Source organism: Cebidichthys violaceus, unplaced genomic scaffold (genome assembly GCF_023349555.1).
Source record: "Cebidichthys violaceus isolate CVI_PGR_0920_01 unplaced genomic scaffold, fCebVio1.0.p SCAF_23, whole genome shotgun sequence".
NCBI lineage: Eukaryota > Metazoa > Chordata > Actinopteri > Perciformes > Stichaeidae > Cebidichthys > Cebidichthys violaceus.
In genome coordinates, this window is record NW_027176406.1 from 3,001,493 (window position 1) to 3,023,878 (window position 22,386).

General features: G+C 40.4%; 2 protein-coding genes across 2 annotated transcripts; both read left to right on the plus strand.

The window, feature by feature from the left end:
* The first annotated feature begins 465 nt into the window (after positions 1–465).
* On the plus strand, positions 466–2,532 carry hcrt (hypocretin (orexin) neuropeptide precursor). The gene is made up of 2 exons (XM_068718728.1): positions 466–549; positions 1,869–2,532. Exons 1-2 carry the CDS (start codon positions 466–468, stop codon positions 2,217–2,219), a joined length of 435 nt encoding a protein of 144 aa, XP_068574829.1. The 3' UTR covers positions 2,220–2,532.
* A 2,316-nt stretch (positions 2,533–4,848) lies between these two features.
* kcnh4a (potassium voltage-gated channel, subfamily H (eag-related), member 4a) lies at positions 4,849–21,202 on the plus strand. The gene is made up of 16 exons (XM_068718971.1): positions 4,849–5,239; positions 10,995–11,228; positions 11,547–11,678; positions 11,808–11,941; positions 12,378–12,630; positions 13,498–13,655; positions 14,308–14,515; positions 14,872–15,066; positions 15,163–15,362; positions 17,314–17,563; positions 17,646–17,860; positions 18,008–18,046; positions 18,680–19,050; positions 19,143–19,222; positions 19,517–19,593; positions 19,800–21,202. Exons 1-16 carry the CDS (start codon positions 5,164–5,166, stop codon positions 20,784–20,786), a joined length of 3,609 nt encoding a protein of 1,202 aa, XP_068575072.1. The 5' UTR covers positions 4,849–5,163; the 3' UTR covers positions 20,787–21,202.
* The last annotated feature ends 1,184 nt before the right edge of the window (positions 21,203–22,386 follow it).

The following is a 22,386-nucleotide window of genomic DNA, read 5'->3' on the forward strand; positions in this document are numbered from 1 at the left end:
TGCTCTTGATGTGTGAGTATGGCACCTTTTGTCCAAGAGAATAAAGCCCATAGAACCTAATTATGAGGCATAATAATATGCCTTTTGACTGAGCTTGTCATTAGCACTGAGAAAGGGCATCTGGGCCTTTTCCATATTTATATTCTTGAACTCGTAGGACACATTAGCTAATTGACTTCCGTCCCTCACCTGTCATCACAATGGTATGTTTTCATAAACCTTTGGCATGCGGCCACAAAGAAATACCTGTAGTTCATTAAAGGTCCAGAGTAGTGCCTTGGAGATGATCTGCCACAGGAGACTAATTAATGGCAGCGAGCGTTTCATCAACCCTTCAAATGAGCAAAGAGCAGAATTAGTGGTATTGTGTCCTGTTTGTAGTTGGACAAATGACGTCCATCGGTGTGGGCACCACCAAACAATATAAAAGACACTATTCTTCCCCGGGGGAGATCAGAAGATCAGATGACTCCCCTTCACACAAGCCAGAAGATGCCGTGGTTCCTCACCAACTTCCAGAAAGCTGCTGGGATGGACACGTCTAACAGGGTAAAACAGCCTATTCATTTTTATATAGAGATTATGAGCAATATGTTTGACATCATAAATGTAAGTCTTTTAAGTCACCTAAGGTTGGTTTCTCATTTATTTTTGGTCTTTCTACTTGCCATTTGTTTTCGTATCCTCCCCTAGACGCAAGCAGCTGACTTAAAAATGTTTTCATAAATTAGTTGTATTAGTTTTTATTTTTGCATTTGTTACAAATAATTAAAATTAGGCATTTTATTTTCATCATGTCACTGGTATCTTGTGAAGTTACAAGTTCACATGGTGAAACCATAGTACTTGGTTTGCATTAACGGGGAACTGTAGGGCATCCTCAGTGTTATAATTTCACCTACTTCATTGTCATTCGTATTTCCTGTCTTGTTTATGCTTTGTATCATGTCTAAGGACAAGGGTTTCTGAATTGAGACCAGGCTACATGTTCCTCTTTGTGATAAACACATTTCTCTAGGATTTAGGCAAATTATTTAGGCACGACTATGCCTATACAATTAATAGGGTTGTACAGTATCGGTGATATGAACTTAACAAGAAAAAACTACATAATGTTAGTTGGTATGATTTAATTTTTGCATTATCATTTTGACTAGATCAGGGGTCGACAACCGGCGGCTCCGGAGCCGCATGTGACTCTTCAGCCCCTCTGTTCCCTCAGGCTTTGACAAAAAATAACATCTAAATAAATAACGGTTATTTTTATGTTATTGTTTGCACAGTGGACAATCTTTCAAAGGGAACGCCTCTTATCTTGGAGTTTGAGGTGATACTGTCACTGAAAATAGCAATAAAATGTCAAGAATTGTCTTTATTCTTGTTCTATAATTTCATAAATACAACAAACTATACTTTTTGTATTTATAATATAACTATATATAAAACTTTATAAGCTGTGATATCAAATAGCTTTAGCAGCTCCAGACAAATTTTATTTGGTGGAAAATAGGGCAAAATGGCTCTTTGGGTAAAGGTTGCCAACCCCTGGACTAGATGAAGGTTTTAGCATGCCTATGTGGAATAAATGTCAGTATGATATTATTGGTCAGGTTCAGTGATTCATATCCTTTATGCAGAGATGAATATTTGTGCACAGTACTCTATATATATATTTGACTAGAGGTTTTATTTGTATAAAAGAAAAGTCAGCATCACCTTATGGAGATTCAGTGATTCATATTCATTATATAAGTTTGTCTATCCATTCATTTATAAGGAATGATGAAGAATTCTTAAAGAATTATTTCTGTGTCTTTTTACGCCTGCACAGTTTATTTGGGTGTAAACTAATCTCTTTTGCCCAGCAGAAAGTCCTGGTGCTGGTTTTGATGTTGCTGCTGTCTCAACTGGCCTGTGATGCTCACAGCGTGCCTGAATGCTGCAGACAATCAGCTCGCTCCTGTCGCCTCTCTGTGTTTCTGTGTCGCAAAAACTTTGGCGGAGCGCTCCCAGGAGACGCCGCCGCTGGCATCCTCACTTTGGGCAAACGAAATGAAGATGAGCATAACTTGCAGAGCCGACTCAACCAGCTCCTTCACGGCTCCAGGAATCAGGCAGCAGGGATCCTGACTATGGGGAAGAGGATTGCAGAGAGGGTTGGAGAGCAGTACATGGACTGGATGGCTGTCAGGATCAACCATCACAACGCCACTACCTGATTGAAGCTAAATACCTCACGGTATAAGTAGCCTATAGACTCTTTAAAATCCAGGTAGAAAAATCCCACCTATTTGAGGAGTGTCATTACACCAAATGTGTATTTTTTGCTCATGTAAAATAATTGTGATTTTCTTTGAACTGTGACTTTTTGAATGTGATGTGCTGTAAGCGCACTGGGCTATCAGATAACATTAAGAAGATGTGTAATATTGGACATAGATGGAAAGCAGGCTGTCGGGTGTAATAAAAAATATAAAGCTGACAACATGTCTTTAAAAAACAAGTGCTTCAATTCAGTCAGCTAAAAATCAAATGCAGTAATGATTAATTTGCATTAACCAGAAAAGAATCATGTTGTGTAGTCAAAATCTGATATTATATATATATATATATATATATATATATATATATATATATATATATATATGTCTAATATGCCAGAGGCTGTTCACCTTGGAGACCTGCTGCGGATATGGGTACGGCCTGGCACGAGATTTATATATATATATATATATATATTCATACATATACACATATATATGTATATATATACATATATAGATGTATATATATATATATATATATATACATATGTATACATATATATGTATGTATATATATATACATATATATATATGTATACATATATATGATTGTATTATTATTTTATTTATTCAAACAACATTAGGGAGTGTGCAAAGAATATAATATTTTTGCTGAAGGCAAAAGTGTGTTTTGGGAGACCAGGGAGTGTTTATTCTTGCCACAGATTCATATTAAATTGAATTATTGTAAGATTTACTGGAAAAAAATAATAAAGTGTGACATCAAAATAGTTACTCCCCCCAATCCACTCCAATCATTTTTGTCTAACCTCTCGCACTGAATCAAAGCCCAGCATCTCGGCTCAAGTCTAGATTTCTATTTTGATTGAGTAAAGCTTGTACACAGGAGCCCAGTACATTGTGGGAATAAAGTGGAACACAAGATGGTGCTGATAAGATAAAAAGTGAAAGGGGTAGTGATACAGATGATAAACTGTCCAATAGGATGCCTAGTGCATGATTTGTAAAGATAAATGTGAAATTGTTCACTTCTGTTTGCCCTGATCTGTGAGTGGCACTCTGTGGCACAAATCTATCAGCACAATTGTGTGTACTCATTTACACTCGCTGTCAGGCTTCAACACTGCACTTTTTAATGCAAGAACATAAGCACAAGCTATACAAATGTCTATATTCGTACTCCAGGTGTTCCTCAATAAGCTTGTTTACTAAACGCCCCCTCGAAATTAAACTATTCATCTATTTACTTTTCATCCAATCTATAAAAAGTTTGTACTACTATTCATTTCACAGGTAAAAGAAATGACACCATGTTCTTAAATCTGCCTTTAAATTTGAAAATATTGGATGTAATCAGGTTTCTTTTTACCTTTTGATTTTTCACTGAGATCCAAAGTCCTGCCCCTCGTTGAGACTTCCTCGGTACCACTGGCCTCTGCCACTGGAAGGTGCTTTGTGATGCTAAAATTTCTACTTCACCTTTTTTGTCTTAGGAGCATTATAGAAAATGATTGAGAAGCTGTTGAGGAAATGTTCTTGAACTGAGTTCGCTATGCAAACTGAGATGATGTTATTTCTTGCCCAGTTACTTAAGTGTGACTCTTTGGCTATGACACATATAGGCTACATGAGGGACACATTTCAAGGGGACTGCTGCTCAGCAACATGTTACAGCATATAGCTTGCTTCAAGCTGAATCTGCTGATGTTGGTTTTAATAATCTGACAGAAATGACTGTTGTGTGGATCGGTAAAATATTTAATGGCTAAGTGTAGAGATTATATTAACCTATGCATTAATCAAATGTCAGGTCTTTGTGGATGTGTGAGTGTGCAGAACAGCGTTACACTCCGCATGAAAGCTGGAGGATTGGCACGGATGCTGTACAAAGAACCGGTGCGTGTTGTTATTTAGAAATGCCATCAGTGTGTGTGTGTGTGTGTGTGTGTGTGTGTGTGTGTGTACTTGTGGGCTTATACTCTGTGTGTTACAGCGACTGTGTGTGTGGGGGTGTTTGTTTGTGTACAGTATAGGTAGTGAAGAAAATGTGATGTAGATATGGTGATACAAGCAACACGCTGCTGACAGACATCCTGCTTGGTAGCAGATGGATTGTTTGTGTCATTGAGCCAGACAGTGAATCATCATCGAGTGCTGCACTTTATTCAACCTGACCTCTGATCCCCACATGTCCATAGAATATATATACACTCCTGTACAACAGATTAATGATTTGAAGCAAGCAGCTCGGGGAACAGAACAGCATCTTGTAAGTGATAATAACTTCTCTGGGGAGTGATAAGGACATGTAGGAGTACACAGGTTTTTTTGCAACAGAAAGAGAGAGAAGACAAGCGAGACAACTAATAAATTCACTGTGTGTGTGTGTTTATGTAAAGGGGGATGGTTCAGGCTTTTGTATGAGAGACAGAGGGCGGAGGAGAGAGAAAAAGAGAGAGAGAGAGAGAGAGAGAGAGAGAGAGAGAGAGAGAGAGATAGGGGACTCGGCGATGGCAGGAACCATAGTGAGTGGAGTTAGACTGACTAAAGAGAAGCTGAGGCTGTGCCGTGATATTGGAGTGGTGCTGAAAGCAGAGCGATGCACAACTGAAACCTGCAAAGCTCCTGAATCAAGACCGAGAGAGAAGCTTTAGAGAACTACAACACCTCCAAGCTCTTTTTCCGCAGAAGTCAGTAGTTTCATCTTGACAACATAGAATAGAAACATTTTGCACTCCATCAGAGCATTGTGGAAGAGTCAGAAGCGAGCCCAAGGAGAGGCTCCGTGGTTTTCTTTCAGGTCGTCCTTGGGGAATGTTGACGAGCTACTGGAAACCGCTGTCTGAGAGTCTGCAGCCTTCTCCTGATCTAGAACAAGATGCCTGTGATGAAGGGCCTTCTTGCTCCACAAAACACCTTCTTGGAAACAATTGCAAACCACTTTGATGGCACTCGTAAGTATATTTTGTAAAAGATATCTCACTAATACTCTACAGTTGTCCCTGCAAAACCTAATGTTAATATTAATGACTTCATGAGTTGTCGAGGTCACTAAATTACAGTGCATGTACCAATGGGCATTTTTTAAGCTTGCATTTTAAATGCAATTTGTGGGACAAACATCCTTTGTGCACATCTTTGGACAAGCCGTGCTGGTTCTTTGGGCGTACTGTATCACCACTATTCACATCAGTACTGCAGTCAGTGTGTTTCAAACTTTTTTTTCTCCAGAGACACACATGAACACACACAAATTAAAATTGTGATGTCAGCAAATTGATTTCTCTCAGTTTTGACGCTCCAACTCTACCAGTTAAGCTTTTAGGAGTTTAGCCTTTGGCGTTTTTGTAACCTAGTTTAGGATTTGGGACTGGCACTGAAAAACGCTGCTGTCGACAAATGCGTCCGATGGTAGTGGGATCCAATTATGAGACTGTAAGTGGTGACAGTAAACCAGGGCTGGAAATGGAGACGGGCAGTGCCATAGAATGATGTATTGGAGCTGAAGAGCCACTTGTTGAGCCGCAGAGCTGCTTGTTAGGATTGTTACATGATTCAGTGAGGAGTGTTCTTCAAAACACACAAAGAAATGTTAAATGAATCCTTCAACAGTATTATTAAATGCTTATCATGTGAATCTACCAAACAAATGATATCCTAGTAATGTCTCCATGTTTTCAGACGGTTTCACATGTTTTTATTATGTTTTAAAAATATTATTCTTCAACATTAAACTTTAAAATATTTAAGGCTCTATGTCAGAGGCAAGATACAATGGTGTCTCTTGATCTTGGTTTTTAATTTGCACATCCTTTTAGTGTTTTTGTGCCGTGCATAGGGTGCATGGTGTTAGGGAAGCAGGAGAGGCACAGCTAAAGGAAGGTAAATGCAAATGAGATAAAGGAAGTGTTAATATTTTGGTGAAAATTTGCTTCTTTACACTGTTGAAAATAGATGTCTCAGTCAGACCCAGATCTGTTGTGTCACTCATTTAATAATTAGGCTGTGTGATTCTGCCAGCAAGCACATCAAAATATACTTGATAGATATGTACAGCAATTATTACAAAATGAAACTAAGTGCTATGACTGAAAACCTAATTAAATATTAAACACTACCACACGTTTTTTTTAAACTGACGAAGCAAAGCTTTACTCACAAAACGTATCAATTTTTCTTATTTTTGTTTTTACGGTTGTGAAAACCTTAAAATATTCAAGATTGTGCATCAAAAACCTGACATGACAGGAGTTTCAAGACCATGTAAATTCACCTAACACACCTGCAAATCGGTTCTGCTCTTGTGTTGCCACTCAGACAGCAATCTTAGTTTCCTAATTGGAAAAACCAAGCTCCTTGTTTTATACAGTGCTTTGCTCTTCATAACTTTGAAGTGCAGAGCTTAACAAATAGACAGTGGTTGTTTATTTTCATGCTTCGACAGTAATGATGTTCACCTACTGTTCATTCATTTTGACCCCTGTTTTGTTGTATTATGTGTGTTCCTGTTCTGCACTCCCAGTCCTACTCTGTTAGTTATCAGCAGGCCCTTCTCAGCTCTTTCCAGAACACCATGAAAGGTGTGACAGACTGTGTAGGGGTCAGACTATTCATGTCCTTTACAATATAACAAATTCAGTGTGATGACACCATTGCTGTCACCCACTCAAAAAATCTTCCATTCCTTCTTCACATTGTCTCGCCCTTGCTTTCTGCATGACACACACGCACACATACATAGACTTGCGCACACGCACCGTAGCGCTGCAGACATTTTCTTAATCCTTGCTGCGACAATACCTCTGTATCAGATGTGCAGACGGGGGCGGATTGACCATGTAGCAGAGTGGGAGGTGAAAGGGCCAACTGACAAAAGATGGCTTTGGGGCAGAGCACTATTTAATCCAAAAAACTGCCTTGAATCTGTCTCGGTTAAAATAAAAGTCTTTCTGCATGATGGCATCTTTTTGGAGACAAGGGGACAACTATTTCAATTCATATATCTCTATGCAGGAGAAATTACACAAATATTCGCAGTGTGAATGTGAATTGAGGCTGGGCTCAGGGGAATTCAGGTGGTATTCACATGACCCTGGTATTTGCAGGGAAATTAATTAAAAGGAATTCTGCAACCGCCAAGAGCCAAATTGAATATCATCGGTCTTGCTCAGTCAACTTAAATACTTAAATCATTGGTTTAGTTAATTCACCTCCAAATATGTCAGCAATTTCAAGTGATGGTTTAGGAAAACACTTATGATGCATCTTAACATTTTCTTAAGAGTATCACTGGATCTTAAATGTTTTCAGTGATATAACAGTACAGTACCAGCCATAAAGATGTAGCTTTTCTTCTTTGTTTTATCCTTCTCCTTCTCGATGGTCTCTTCTGCTAATTGCCTGCAGTAGGTGTTGAACTTACATCTTTCTCCTCCCCATAAGTGCCGTCCTGGATAATTAGCAGTAAGACTCATTGAGTTTGAGTGACTACACTTTAACTGTGAAGAAGCAAATGTAGTAGATAAATGCCAAGTGGAATTGGAGATGTAGCAATGACATTTTTTATTTTTATTTGGTATTATAAGGATTTACAACATTGAACTACAACTGATTTTCTAAGCTTAAACATTTACTGACAATAAAGAAATCAGTGAGTAAGTTTCACAGATAAACAATTATTTTTCCAGTCAGGCGTTGATGGTTGTCAGTGTGAGCCGTACTGTTCTCTTAAATAACCTGAAGCCATAGAAACGAGATGAGGGGAGGGAAGAGAGGAAAAGTGGAGAGATGGGACCTGACAATTGGCGGTAAGAAATCTGATCAAGACATTTTACTCATGAAGATTACAGTTGAGGCAAAAATCTATTGATGATGAGGCAATTGAAAGAAATCTGCTCAAAAGGCTTCAGTTTTATATTAATTTGATATCTTGGTAAATCCTCACTCTTTCATGTTGTATAAGCACTTCAGCAATTATCCATTAAATGTGTTGAGTGTGAATCAGAACGAGGCCAACGCTTCAGATCCTTTATTGGCTCCATCTGTGTTTCGGAGGGCACGGTGTCTTGGTAACCCTGAAGATGCAAATTGCAGCATTGCCATATGTTTTATTTTTCTCAACACAAGTTGCTATGGCAACACTAGCGTGGAAAAGATCTTAATTTTTTTCTTTGTTTCTTGTGAGATAAACAGCTTATCAGAATGTCCACGCATCACTAAATGCATGTCTTTTCCTCTGGAACAAATACTTAACACCTCCTCAATTCTTTTTGGTTTTAAAAATAGTATAAAATGTATAAGGTGAATCTACAGCTGCACTTGGTATTATCGGTGTTTGTTTAGTCGCTCTAGAAATAACACAAAGCATCACTCTCATTAAAACTGGCAGTGGTGGCTTACAGGTGTTCACTGTTATCTTTGCAGCTATATCATAATTAAAGTGTTTTGCAGCATAGTCCAACAAAGATGTTTGGATTTGAATCAGCTTGCATTCAGAGAGCGACTGAACAAATAAATGAAAGAAAACATCATTCAGTGGACTCGGTCCATCTGTCTAAATACTGAAGGGATATTCGAGGTTATATGCAGACGAGTGGAAGCAGACATGCATTAGTCAATGAATGGTTGCAAGATTTTGCTTTTGTTTTTTCCTCACAATAAACTTTTGAGTGCATAACCTCATATAATTTATTCTTACAAATCATTCTGTAGTTTCTAAAGAGTGGATTTAAATTAGCGAGGCTACTTTATTCCCAAACTCTAAATTATTTTTTTTAGCAGATGATAGCTTTTCAAGTAGGAGATTACTCATACAACGTTCTTCAAAAAAGCCATCTTTTGTATGGTGTCCATGGACAGAAAACTTGTAAATCAATTTGGTGTTTGTGCACATTTATAGTTCTTATAGTACATTAACTACAGCATCATGCTTGAGCTACTGAATTCTGTTCTTTCTATCCACCTATTCACAGCCCTCCTAATGGATTAATGTGAAGAAACTATTCTGTGTTTTATTCGACATACAGCATCTTGCAGACTAACTTCAGTGATTTGTGCAGTTTCATTATCATTTTCTTAAGCTTCACCACCTACACTCCCTACCCTAAATTACTCTTCAATGTAGCAGTTAGCAACAATATTTTCTTTCAGACGAGGCTTTCATTTTCAAGTATCTATCCGAACCATAGACTGTCTTCTCAACCATTATTTCTCAGGCATAAAAGCATCTTTTAGATACTGTTGTGTAATAGCTGAATATTAAATTTTTGAAGCAAAAATATGCTTCTCAGCAGAGTTAGAAAGAAAAACATGTCCTGTGTGTATGTGTGATTCTTTTTAATTTCCACAATAAGAGGCCCATTAATACTTTTTACATTGCTTGTTTCATCTGTACAAAAAATGATCTGTACAAAACTTCCTGGAGTCTTGGCTGGTTGCCTGGCAACTGCACATTTATTAAGTTCACATAGCTGAAACAGTCCTGCATTAAATCATAGCTGAAAGTTCTAATGTTCAGTTTCTGTTTTAACGGTTTTAGAGAGGTGTTGATTCAACCTTTATGGCCATTTTGGAGGATCTAATGTAGTTATAATGCAATGCTCTTGAACAGTATTGCATTATAACTTAGAAGCATTCCTATTATTTAGCCGACTCTCATTGATATAAAAAGACAAATTTATTAAAACAACCAATACAACTCAAGAGCAGCACAAACTGCATCCTCCAAAGTGATCATGAAGTTGAACCCACTCACTAAAACAGTTTGGGAGTGAATTGTTTCCCCACGTAAAGGAGTTCAAGTATCTCAGTGTCTTGTCTACTCGCGCTGCTCTCGTGTTCTCACGTTAATAGAAGCCAGTTGGGGATGTTTGGAAAAGGAAATGTACTTATGACTTCTGGTGACTAGTAGTTCTTTTGATTACCAATGTTGAATGCACTTATTGTAAGTCGCTTTGGATAAAAGCGTCTGCTAAATGACTGTAATGTAATGTAATGTAATGTTTCAAGCATCTGATCAGGACGCTGCTATGGGCGCCTTCATTTAGAGGTTTTCGGGTCACGTCCAACTGGCAGGAGACCCCGGGGGTATTACCCAGAACACGCTGCAGAGATTAGCTCATCTATCTCATCCGGCCTCATCTGTAGCCTACTATACCTCGCTTCACCTGCTGCCACCGCGACAATGGATGGGATGGATGGATCTTTTAATAAAAGACTGTCTGTGTGTGTGTGTATGTGTGTTTGTAAAATACATTGCACAACCAGTGGCTGGATGAAAACATGCTCTGCATGCTAATTAAGGGCCAAAGCCTCACTGAGGCACTAGCCCCCCTTGGATCCAGCTGGAGCCCTGCATATGTAGACTAAATACACACCACTAGCTTACTTCAAAGCCCTCTCTGATATACACTAGACTATATCAGCGCTCTGGGCTGAAGGCAGACAGGATGACTTGTTGTTTTTTGCTGGTGCAACAACAAATATAACAAATCTGGAGAGAAGTATGTAGAGGAAGTGAGGAGCAAGAAGAGAACCTGGTCACCATGTCTGATCGTTACTCCTTCAGAACGCTCTCTTGCAGAGCTGCAGCTTTGTGTGTCACCGCTGTGCAGTTAGAAAAGCACAACATATTGCCTGTTGTTCAATCAGTCTTTTTTTTATTCATTTCTCAAGGCTACACAGTAGCTTCACCTCTTATTTCTTTTGCAGATAGTAACTTCCTGCTGGGAAATGCTCAGGGTCGCCATGGCTACCCCATTGTGTACTGCTCCGATGGGTTTTGTGAGCTGACCGGCTTTGTACGGACTGAAGTGATGCAGAAAACCTGTACATGCAGCTTCCTCCATGGAGCCGAGACCAATGAGAGTGTTATCCAACAGGTACACAAGGCTCTGGAGGGCCAGCAGGAGTACCAGGGAGAAGTCTGCTTCTACAGGAAACATGGTGAGGATCATATGCACTTGTTGAGAAGCTGAGATGGCCATGCACTCTGAAACACACACGTTTCAATATTGTTTTCAAACCTGACCTAAAGCGTATTTGTACATTGGTCATAACGTCCTGAATTTAACCCATTTTCCTGGCCTTTCTTGTGAGAACAAATATTTTTAAGGGAAGGTGAGATGAGGTTAGCTACAATTGAAAAAAAACATTGTTATTCCAGTGTTAATATAAATTGAAGTCATAATGTTCTAGAGAAAAGCGGTCTTGCGGTATTGCTGGTTTAATCTCAGTGTAATAACCTTTTTTTAATATCCTCAGGAAATACATTTTGGTGCCTCCTTGATATTGTGCCAATTAAGAATGAGAAAGGTGAGGTGGTGCTCTTCCTCTTGTCCTTCAAAGACGTCAGTGAATCATATGGGAAAAGCCATCTCTTCAGCCAAGCAGATGGTGAGGCCTGGCTTATAGCTTTTAACCCTCCCATTTTTAATTTCATCTTCACCTTCATTTATACAATTTAAAACTAATTTCAACATGGCATTTACATTAATGCTGTGAGTGTCTGGATTTTGCTCACAGGTACGTCAGAGGCTGCTCACCAGAGCAGGAAAACCAATCATTCACACTTTTCCCAAGCTCGAGAGAGGGGGAGGACTATTCTGCACCACCTTACCAACCAGTTCACCAAGAGGGGCAAGAGAAAACTGACCGATGTGAGCGCAAACCCCTGATCACTAAGATCATTAAACACATGATATGAATACAGTATGAGTCTCAATATTTCATTGTTCATTATGACTGATGCTTGGCTATTTTCCTTAGAATACAAGCACTGCCGTCCAATCAGCAAGCCCATAGGGAATACATAGTTTATTCAGGTCTATTCAAAATGTATTCAACATGTTATGAAGATGATGATGAAGACAGATGATGATAGGCAGGTGTACACTCTAGTGTTTCATGCAGAGCTAACTAATGCTAGCGCTACCTAAGTAGGCACTGAAGAAAATGCATATCATTATTTGTGTTTTTAGATATTTCCAAGTTTGGTTTCTTTTATCCAAAGAACTCATTGCACATCAGGGTTAAAGGTGGACGCAAATATAATGCAAGATTTTTAAATTGATTTATATGCCACCTGTCTTTCAGAGTGTGTTTCAGAAACCGTCTCTACCCGAGTACAAGGTGGCAGCTGTGAAGAAGTCACGTTTCATCCTGCTGCACTACAGCATCTCCAAGGCCTTGTGGGACTGGCTGATTCTACTGGCCACCTTCTACGTTGCTGTCGCTGTGCCTTATGACATCTGCTTTGTTAGTCACGATCAGGGCGGCGACTATCACTCATTTGTCAGCCGCAGCACCATAGGTAGTGACATAGTGGTGGAGATGCTCTTCATACTTGGTATGATGTATATTTATTTGATTCAAATGTTTTTGTTATCGTTTGTTTGCAGTCATGTTGGTCAAGTCTTTTTCCAGATACGAGGCAAAGTCTATTTTTAGTCTGTAATTAGTAGCTTGTACCACTAGCATTTTAAATAACATCTCCTGCACTGATTGCATGCTGCACACCAGCCGACCTTTCTGTTGAGGCATCCTGAGCAGAATCATGAAGAGACAACAATGTTCAATTAAGAACAACTATATTTATCAGTGCCGCTGCAGTGGTTTCCCTGGCGATGGCTAACACGTACGACTACGGATCCTGTCTCTGTTGCCCCAGGTTACAAATCATAATTAGATTTCTCTCACTTCGTTCTACTTTCCCTCCAAACGAAGTGTGATAGCACATCTGTCATGAGGCCCTGTGACTTCCAATCTCTCAACAAGTTTGTCTGGAGACAAAATTAGCTCACCTGGTATCACGTGCTGTTCTTTCCTTTTAGTGAAAGTAATTTCGTCAGTGAGGTTCTGCATTCTCTATACAATCGTATTGCAGTGAACGAAGGAGGAGTCTTTTCAGTGTAGTGAAAAGCTAAATAAACTGCCAGGGATATGTGACATTATATGTGTGCTAGGAAATACAGCTAATGTCCATTTCAACATGCAATTTAATGTGTTTTATAATCATAATTTTTTTTTAATTAATTCTAAAGTATTTACTATTAATTAATCAACTTTAATTATTTTTGTGTGTACTTTAGCTATAGTCCAAGTGAACTCCCAAACTGCCAATCTGAGATCTAAATGTATAATGCAATCACGAAACGTTCTTTTAATGTTTTATTTCTGTTTTGTGAAGCATTTCCTTTGCTTCTCTCCTTGCCAGATATCATCCTGAATTTCCGTACCACCTATGTGAGTCAGTCGGGTCAGGTGGTGTATGACGCCCGCTCCATCTACCTCCATTACTGCACCACTTGGTTCTTTGTGGATCTGATCGCAGCGCTGCCCTTTGATCTTCTCTATGCTTTCAACATCACTGTGGTGAGATTACATATCTCAAAGTACAGTATGCCCCAAGGTTTTATACTTTATTCAGGACCATAGCCACCAATGTTTTAGCAGTGTTGTTCCCTCACAGCATTGGACTGGAGATGATTATCCCTCTACACTCAACCAACTCACTGAGCTTTGTCGTTTGTCTGCTCGCCTCCGTTTTATCCTGCAGATAAACACTAGCGCTTCTCATGCATTAGTCTTACTTTGCTGCAGGCCTCAGCTGACTCACAAAGACATCTCTCTATCAGACTTTAAACTTTTCTGTTTGCCACTGCATTAATCTTCTATTTTATTTTGTTCAAATCTTTATACAATTCTATTGATGTGTGCATTTTTATGTCGTCTTTGTGTTTCTTTCATATCTTTTCTTATTGCCTTTCTGTCTAATGTCTAACTTGCCTTGATTCTAAATACAGCCTTGGTTTTGTTGAAATTAACCCTGGATATACAACTTTCCTGCTCACTGTAACATTAAATTCAGAGCACGTGCTTGACAAAAGCACTGAATGAAGGTTAGAAGTGAAAAGAGGATAGGTCACAGGTTATACTTACAAATATGCAATACAAAATGATGGATACAAAAATGAGACACAAAATGATCCAGCTTGCATGTTTTGCTCTCTCTCTCTTCACTCAGACCTCGCTGGTGCACTTGTTGAAGACGGTTCGTCTGCTGCGTCTGTTGCGCCTGTTACAGAAACTGGATCGCTACTCCCAGTACAGCGCTGTGGTCCTGACCCTGCTCATGTCTGTGTTTGCTCTGCTGGCTCACTGGATGGCTTGTGTCTGGTACGTCATCGGACGCAAGGAGATAGAAAGCAGTAACCCCGTTACCTGGGAAATAGGTGAGCACATTGTGTGTGTTTGACACCTTCAACACCACTGAATCAAGAGTATAATGTTTTTCCTTGCTCACTAAGCTTTGCTGAGACCAAAGGGCCAGGTCTGCACATCTCTAGTCATGCTTGAATGCCCGAAGGGCTAAGCATCATTTCAACCTCTAGCTTGTCTCCTCTCAGCACGGAGGAAGTTTAGGTCACAGACTAATTCCATTATATCACCAGTAATACGTTATATCATTTTATTACATCACCCATTTTATTACCTACCAGAGGAGAAATGGTCATCCATCGAAGCAGATAAGTCGCCTATGACCCCCCACATTGATCTTACGCAACCAACTTCTGACCTCTTCCACCAGGCTGGCTTCAAGAGCTGGGAAAGCGTCTGGAGACCCCATACATCAACCGCACCATGGGTGGCCCCCCCATCCCTAGCGCCTACATCGCCTCTCTCTACTTCACCCTCAGTAGCCTCACCAGTGTCGGTTTTGGCAACGTGTGTGCCAATACTGATGCCGAGAAAATCTTCTCCATCTGCATTATGCTCATGGGTGGTGAGTTTACTTGTGATCACAGCAAAATTCCCTGGAATTATGAATAAATGCCGTGAGAATATCATAATCATAGTCGCATCCCTCTCCCACCTCCAGCCCTGATGCACGCTGTGGTCTTCGGCAACGTGACAGCCATCATCCAGCGCATGTACTCACGGCGCTCTCTCTACCACACCCGAATGAAGGATCTCAAGGACTTCATCCGTGTGCATCGGCTTCCTCAGCTGCTGAAGCAGAGGATGTTGGAGTACTTTCAGGCCACTTGGTCTGTTAACAATGGCATCAACGCCAATGAGGTGGGTGAAGAATCACAAGGAAGCCACCATGTGCCTGTAATCTCTTCAAACATTTAAGCCCCTCATAAGAATTTTTTCTGTTAAAGTTACTGTGAGGAACTTTTATGAGTCTCATACTATACTGATGCATCTGTATGATGTACATGAGTAAACGAGACCATCAGCGAGAGGATTGGCTTTTTCTATAGTCATTTTTAATGCTTGTCATCGGTGCCACTGTGTTGGATTCGGGTGAAATCAGTCAAAATCATGCAAGTTCACCAGATATTCCCTCAGCTCAGACAGACCCAGAACCGTCTTCCTTGTCGCTACCTCAACTACTGCTTTTGTCCACAGGGACCGCCAAAATCAACACAAAATAAGAATTCCTTGTAGTAGCTTTAAAGTGAGTAAACTGAACATTATGTGAGCTGCAGAAATGTCTTTTCCATGAAGAAAAATTACATTTTGTACTAGATTCTAGATTCGGAAACGTCATCCTTAAATTGTGGGTCACCTCAAATTCTCTGGTGTCTCATTCCATTTCCTTAAGTAGACGACGCTTTGTTGCAAATAGAACTTCAGTAACGATGCCAGAACCGATCGAGAAGAAGTTCCCTGTAATTATAGGAGTAGGAGTTGAAATAGAGAGAATACTCATTAACACCCTCACAGCCACCATCTGTACATAATTAATTCACTGTCAAAGGTAACAGACAGAGCCACTGATTTTTGAGAACATGCTGGCTTTAACACTTTGTGTCTGTTTGCTTGGCACTTCATGTGAGTATATCAACCTTATTAACCACAATCTGTGCCTTTTTTCTTTTTTTTGCTCCAGCATTTAGCAGAAGCATTCAAATCCTCATTTATCCAGTTTCAAGTACCTCGAGGTGAATATGTTAAATTCAAAATAGAAGTATTTTAGGAAAGTCCCTTTTGGAGCTGCACCAAGTGATTTTTGACCACAGGGGCAGAGACAGACTCCTGAATTAGAGCAACATGAGTATCCCACTGTAGTCACATGCCTTTTACAGTAGCTCTGGTTTGGTCCTGACAACCTCTTAATATATGTGTGTTCAGCTGGCCTCGAGAGTCAATCATACGGTTGATGTGCAGATTGAACCACTAAAACTATGAGCTGAAAGTGGCTTAAGTCTGCATAAAGCTGCAGAGATGGGTGTTCATTCCTGCACCCTGTCTACAACATATGTCTTCCATTCATGTTTTCAGTAGTTTTAGGCTTAAAGTATATATTTTCCAATTTAAACCACAAAGATAGTGTAACAGGCTATAAGTGGTGTCTAAACACGTCTGGCAGAATACTTGAACAGATCCAGTGATAAGGACTCTATAGCTGCTGCTGTCGTCAATGCCGCGTTAAAGTTCCATGGGCCCCGAAGGTACGACTTTTTCAAGGCCCTACTCCCCTCCCCCAAGCACCATCACAACTCAGCTATTGCCTCATCCAACCAACACAAAGTCAAACCTGTTTGTTTTTTCTCCCCCTTTGAATTTGATTCCCCCACCCCTCGTGGGCCCTTTACCATCGTCGTGCCCCGGCGGTAGATGTTATCGTTCTGACGTGTTGCTTTCGCTATAGCGGCCAGTGTAGACAAGAAGTTAGTGTTTGAGTCAACTAGTAACACATTTAATGAAGTCATTTGATTCAGTGTTAAAGGTTTTCCCCAACAGAGCTACATAATACAGAGCCTTACATTGTTCAAAAACACAACCAAATGAAATAAAAAAATTTAACAGACACTACGCAGTTTGTGGCTTTTACGAGTTTCTGAAGTGTTGATTTTCATCCTTTTCATGAAAGTTTGTGTAAAAGCTTGCATTGTAGGAAAACGCATCAATAAAAAGACGCAGTGATCACTTAGAGAGGTGGGAGTATTTTGTAAGTCCTGAAGAAATGTAGTAGATGCATTCCAGTGGTGATCAAAAACATTCCTGTCCTCTTTCTTAGCTGCTGCATGACTTCCCAGATGAACTGCGAGCTGACATCGCAATGCACCTGAACAAAGACATCCTGCAGCTGCCTGTGTTCGAGCGAGCCAGCAGAGGGTGTCTGCGCTCCCTCTCCCTGCACATCAAGACCTCTTTCTGTGCACCTGGGGAATACCTTATACGCCACGGAGATGCACTACAAGCCGACTATTTTGTCTGCTCTGGCTCCCTGGAGGTTCTGAAAGATGGCATGGTCCTGGCCATCCTGGGTCAGTGTGCATCAAGTGTTAAACATTTCCTCTCTTACTCATTCTGCACCTTTCAGATTGTTTCAATTGACGATCCCTACAGGCAAAGGTGACCTTATTGGGGCTGATCTCCCGGAACATGACCAGGTGATCAAGACCAATGCAGATGTGAAGGCGCTGACCTACTGTGACTTGCAGTACATCAGTGTTAAGGCTTTGAGGGAGGTCCTCGGGCTGTACCCCGAGTACGGCAGCCGGTTCAGCTCTGACATCCATCACAACCTCACCTACAACCTGAGAGAGGGCAGTGAATCTGACGTAAGGCATTTGCTCTCACATTTAAACAGTGGAAAACACAGTGTTTCATTTCTTTGCTCCTGCTCATTAACAACAACATACATACTTTGCCACCTAATATAGAATGTGTGTGTAATACCTTGTTAATTTTGACTTGAATATCTCTAGGGAGTAACAAAGTTTCCATGGTCTTGCAGGCTGCCTCAGGTATGTGTGCCTCACTGAGGTAATTACTTCAGCCGTCATCTGCTTGATGCATCTGGCAATCAGTTACAGATACACAATCTGCGTTTACATCATACGGAATGAATGTGCTTTACTGAAAACGTCAAACTGTTGTGGTAAATGTGGCAAAAATGGCACACTAACTTCCTGAATTTATATAGCTGAGATAAAGATGGTTATGATGCTGCTCAGTACAGTAATGGAAACAGCCTATGGACTACATAAACAAGACCAATTAGGTAATCAAGAGATTCAAATTTAACATTAAGTGTACAAGTTAACTAAAGGATTCTGCACGAGGAGCCTAAAATAAGCCTGCATGACACTGTAAGAATCAATAAGACAACACTTTTAAATGAATAAGAAGCAAAGAAGGCTTTGCTACATTTGTCAATTCAAGTTTGTGTGAGAGCAATGTATTATTTGCCTCTAAAAGACAGAAACGTAACCTTGCATGCTGACAAAAAATAGAAATGACAACAATATCTAATACCTAGTGTAACAATAATCTGATATGATGGGTATATCGTTAAAGCAAACAAACAAAATATTTCAATTCAATTCATTACCACAAATCAGAGAAAACGTCTAACTTTCCATCCATCGTCTCCTCAGGGTCGTACTTCTATGGACCATAAACTACCCTATATTGTTGAGGCAGATGAAGAGGCCGAACGTGGAGAAGACATGAGACACTCTCAGCAGAGGAGAGTGCCTCTGTTACAAGGAATAGGCAGCCCTGTTCATCAGCCCTGCCTCAGCACCCTGTTAGGAGAGGAGCTCCGCCACATCAACGCACTCCGCATCTGTCGGTCACCCGTTCAGGGCGGCAGAGGCCACAGCCCCACTCCTCAGCCATTCGCCAATCAGGAGCTCTCACATTCTCCTTTGCCCAGTCTTATCAGTGACCCAGACTTGAACCATCGGCCTGCCAATCTGCTCATGCCATCCTTGTCTTGTGTTAGTCCATTGGACCTTAGCCCCAGGTAACCAGTTCATCCTGCTTTACCCAAACAGGACTCAGTAATCAGTTTGCATCTATTCAAAATTACGTAACCCTGATTTGTGTTTCTGCTAGGGTCGTGGATGGAATTGAGGACAATGGTCACACATTTCAATTTAATGTAGAGCAGAGTGAGACAAAGTCTAATGTAACAGGTAAAGTCTCCCGGGCTGCACAGTGGATTAAACATGAAACATATGGGATTGGGGCAGCAACAATATTAATTAAAAACACTTCAGGAACAAATCCTTAAATCTACATTCTGTATGATCGAATACATGAGGGGAAATGTCAGATTTTTACACTTTTTGACAAATTTGTCTATATTCAAGCAATAACTATAATCCTACTTTTTGGGGTTATAACATGACATTTATTATACTGTGCGTATAGAGGGTAATCTCAGATCAGCAGTATTGTATAGCTCTGTTTTTTCATCGCTTTTTCAGATCGGTTCCAGATGAGTGCGAACCTGCTTCTGGAGACAGAGGAAGTGAGACAGAACATCAGCAAACTGAACAAAGAGGTATGGTATAATATTAGACCCAACGCATTAATATGAAAATGAAAATGATATCAATGCATTTATTTTTGGTTTTCAAAATAGTGTTAGATATACTGTTAGAAGTTTTAACTGCTATAATCATTTTCCTCACTGTTCTTTTGTCATTTAGGAGTTACATAAAATGTTTGATATGTTCGACAGCCACTTTGATTTTGTTTTCGTCTCAGGTGAGCAACTTGAACCAAGAAGTATCCAACCTGGCCAAAGAGCTCCACGACATAATGCATTTCCTACAGTCTCATATGGCCATGCTCCATACCCCTCCAGTCTCCTCGTACTCCTGTGGCATACAGATGGTTCCCAGTCCTAGTGTGACATCTTCCAGCACCTGGCAGCCCCATGTCCCTTTAAATATCGCCACGGGTCTGCACCTCCATCATGAAACAATTAGCCACCCTGCCAGAAATGTGTGGGGCTGCAGTGGGATGCCCACCCAGGGCAGAGGTCCCACCTTGCTGCACTCTTCAAGCCCTGCGTCATCCTGTTTACACCTGTGCTGCTCTGAGCGAGAAGGGGCCGCGGCCCATAGGTTACAGAGCCAGTGTGGCCCCTTCCAAACCTCGAGAACAACTCCAAACTCTCCCTACATGACCCACTCGCATGCCCGGGGAGGTGCATCCCTCCTGGGCCTCAGCTCTGCCTTCAGCAGCATCCCAGTGATTTGTCAGGACCCACATGTGCCGTACAATGCATCTATTCCCACAATGAGCAACTCTCACCCTCTCTGTTCCCCAGTGAATTCTGTCTACACTCATCCATCTCTGAGTGTTCAAACCAACTCTGCTCCCACACATAATCAGACCAACTCCCAGACACCCATCCATTCCGCCGTCACTTACTCTGGCCAGCCGCAGTATCACACTGCCTTCAGCCCCCTCACCCCTTTAGCAGTCCACACTTCAACATGCATAGCACACAACCAGAGCCAACAGGGCTCTACCAATGCCCCCAGGCAAAATGACCCCGTAGGATGCAGCCCTGTCCACACACAGGACCTTGCATGTTCGCTGCTGAGCCAGGTGACCGATAGAGACTGTAGAGCTTCACTGTATCAAGAGAGGACAGACATTCTTGAATCTCAGGATACGAGCAGCAATACTGTAGAAGTTCAATCACCTCGCTTGGATGTGGAGGGAATGCAAAGCCCACAGTGACGACCTCACAGCGGGCCGCTCATTATTGTGAAATAAACCACGACAGGCTGAGCAGGTCAGGCAAAATAACACGCTCACTGTATATTGGCCTGCTTTTCACACAGATACTACAGAAATTAATAATTTGACACAACATATATGATTTTATTGCTGCTAAAAGAATAGTCCTTTGCTGTGCACGGACATCAGAGCTGCGTCCATAGCAGCGGTCTGCCAATAACAGACCATATCGTTCCATTACTTACCAATCAGAGTCGAGTAGGCTATTCAACAACGCTGTGTAATAATGTATGATAATGATGACTTAATTGTACCTTCAAAATGGCAAATCTCAGAGATTTTCATTCAAATCAATGTCTGTTAAGACACAATCCATCGCTAAAGGGAGTAACACATTGGTAATAGAGCCTATGGCCCACTGATGACAGTATTGCAATTTTTACATATTTGCAGTATATTAAAAACGGTGTGTCTGCGGCGACATTCCTGGAAAAAATGCTGTATGTTTTACATTGTTTTTTCTCCATTGTATACACCCACAAAAAAAGCAAACAATTCTAAAAACTTGAAGCTCATTTATCATTTATTGTCCAACACAGGATCATTTGGATATTTACAAAAGCAAGTTATCATGTACACTGAAAAGCATCAGCACAAGGGAGATTTTCTGCATACATGTTCACTGCTGTCATCACAGCAAGTATATTATTCAGCTTACATTGTTATGATCAACTGTACGGGTGTGCAGTGCCACTCAGTGGTGAGAGGTGGTTACAAAAGGCTGACATTTCATCAGGTACAGCATGTGATACTCATCTGATTGTTCACCTTGAAACTGAGATAAAGGTCTAACAAACAGAAAGGAGTACAACTGTACAGTTGATAAAAATCACAATATTTTGCATTGTATATTTGCACTAGGGGGTTATTTTGATTATATGTTTTCTTTATTTTTATTTAAAACTCACAAGACCACAGTCCCACTATGGTCAGTGCCACATTGTGATTAATTTAATTTTAAAATAGTTTCATCGGTAGCATGATTTTGATTTTTTTTTAAATCATTTAAGTCATGCAGATTGTTACATGCATAATTGTTATAGTACTCCTTCAATGGTAAGTAGCATCATAGTGAGTAAAGTTATCATCTATCGGAGGGGGCAATATATCTCAGTCACATCAGATTCAGTTCTGTTTAATGATTCAAGCCTTGACATCATCATTCCTTAGGGAGTGACAGTTATGATACTTCCACTTCTTTTTGCACATTAATAATGATTAACAGTTCATTCCAACTTGTATAATGTTTAGGGCATAATAAAACACTCAAACACACTAACACACCCTCCCCAGTGCGTCATACACTTGTGGTCAGCCTCACTAACGACAACAGCTCATTTTAATTGCTTTATATACTTGTGGTAATATTTGGTGAGTTGATTTATACTTTGTATTAATCATTTAATTCTGCAAAGCAACAAGTAACTAATGTTGGCAAATAAATGCAGTGGAGTATAATACAAAGTAGCATAATACGGAAATGCTAAAATTGTAGTAAAGTACAGTAATAAACGTACTTTGTTACATTCCACCAATAATC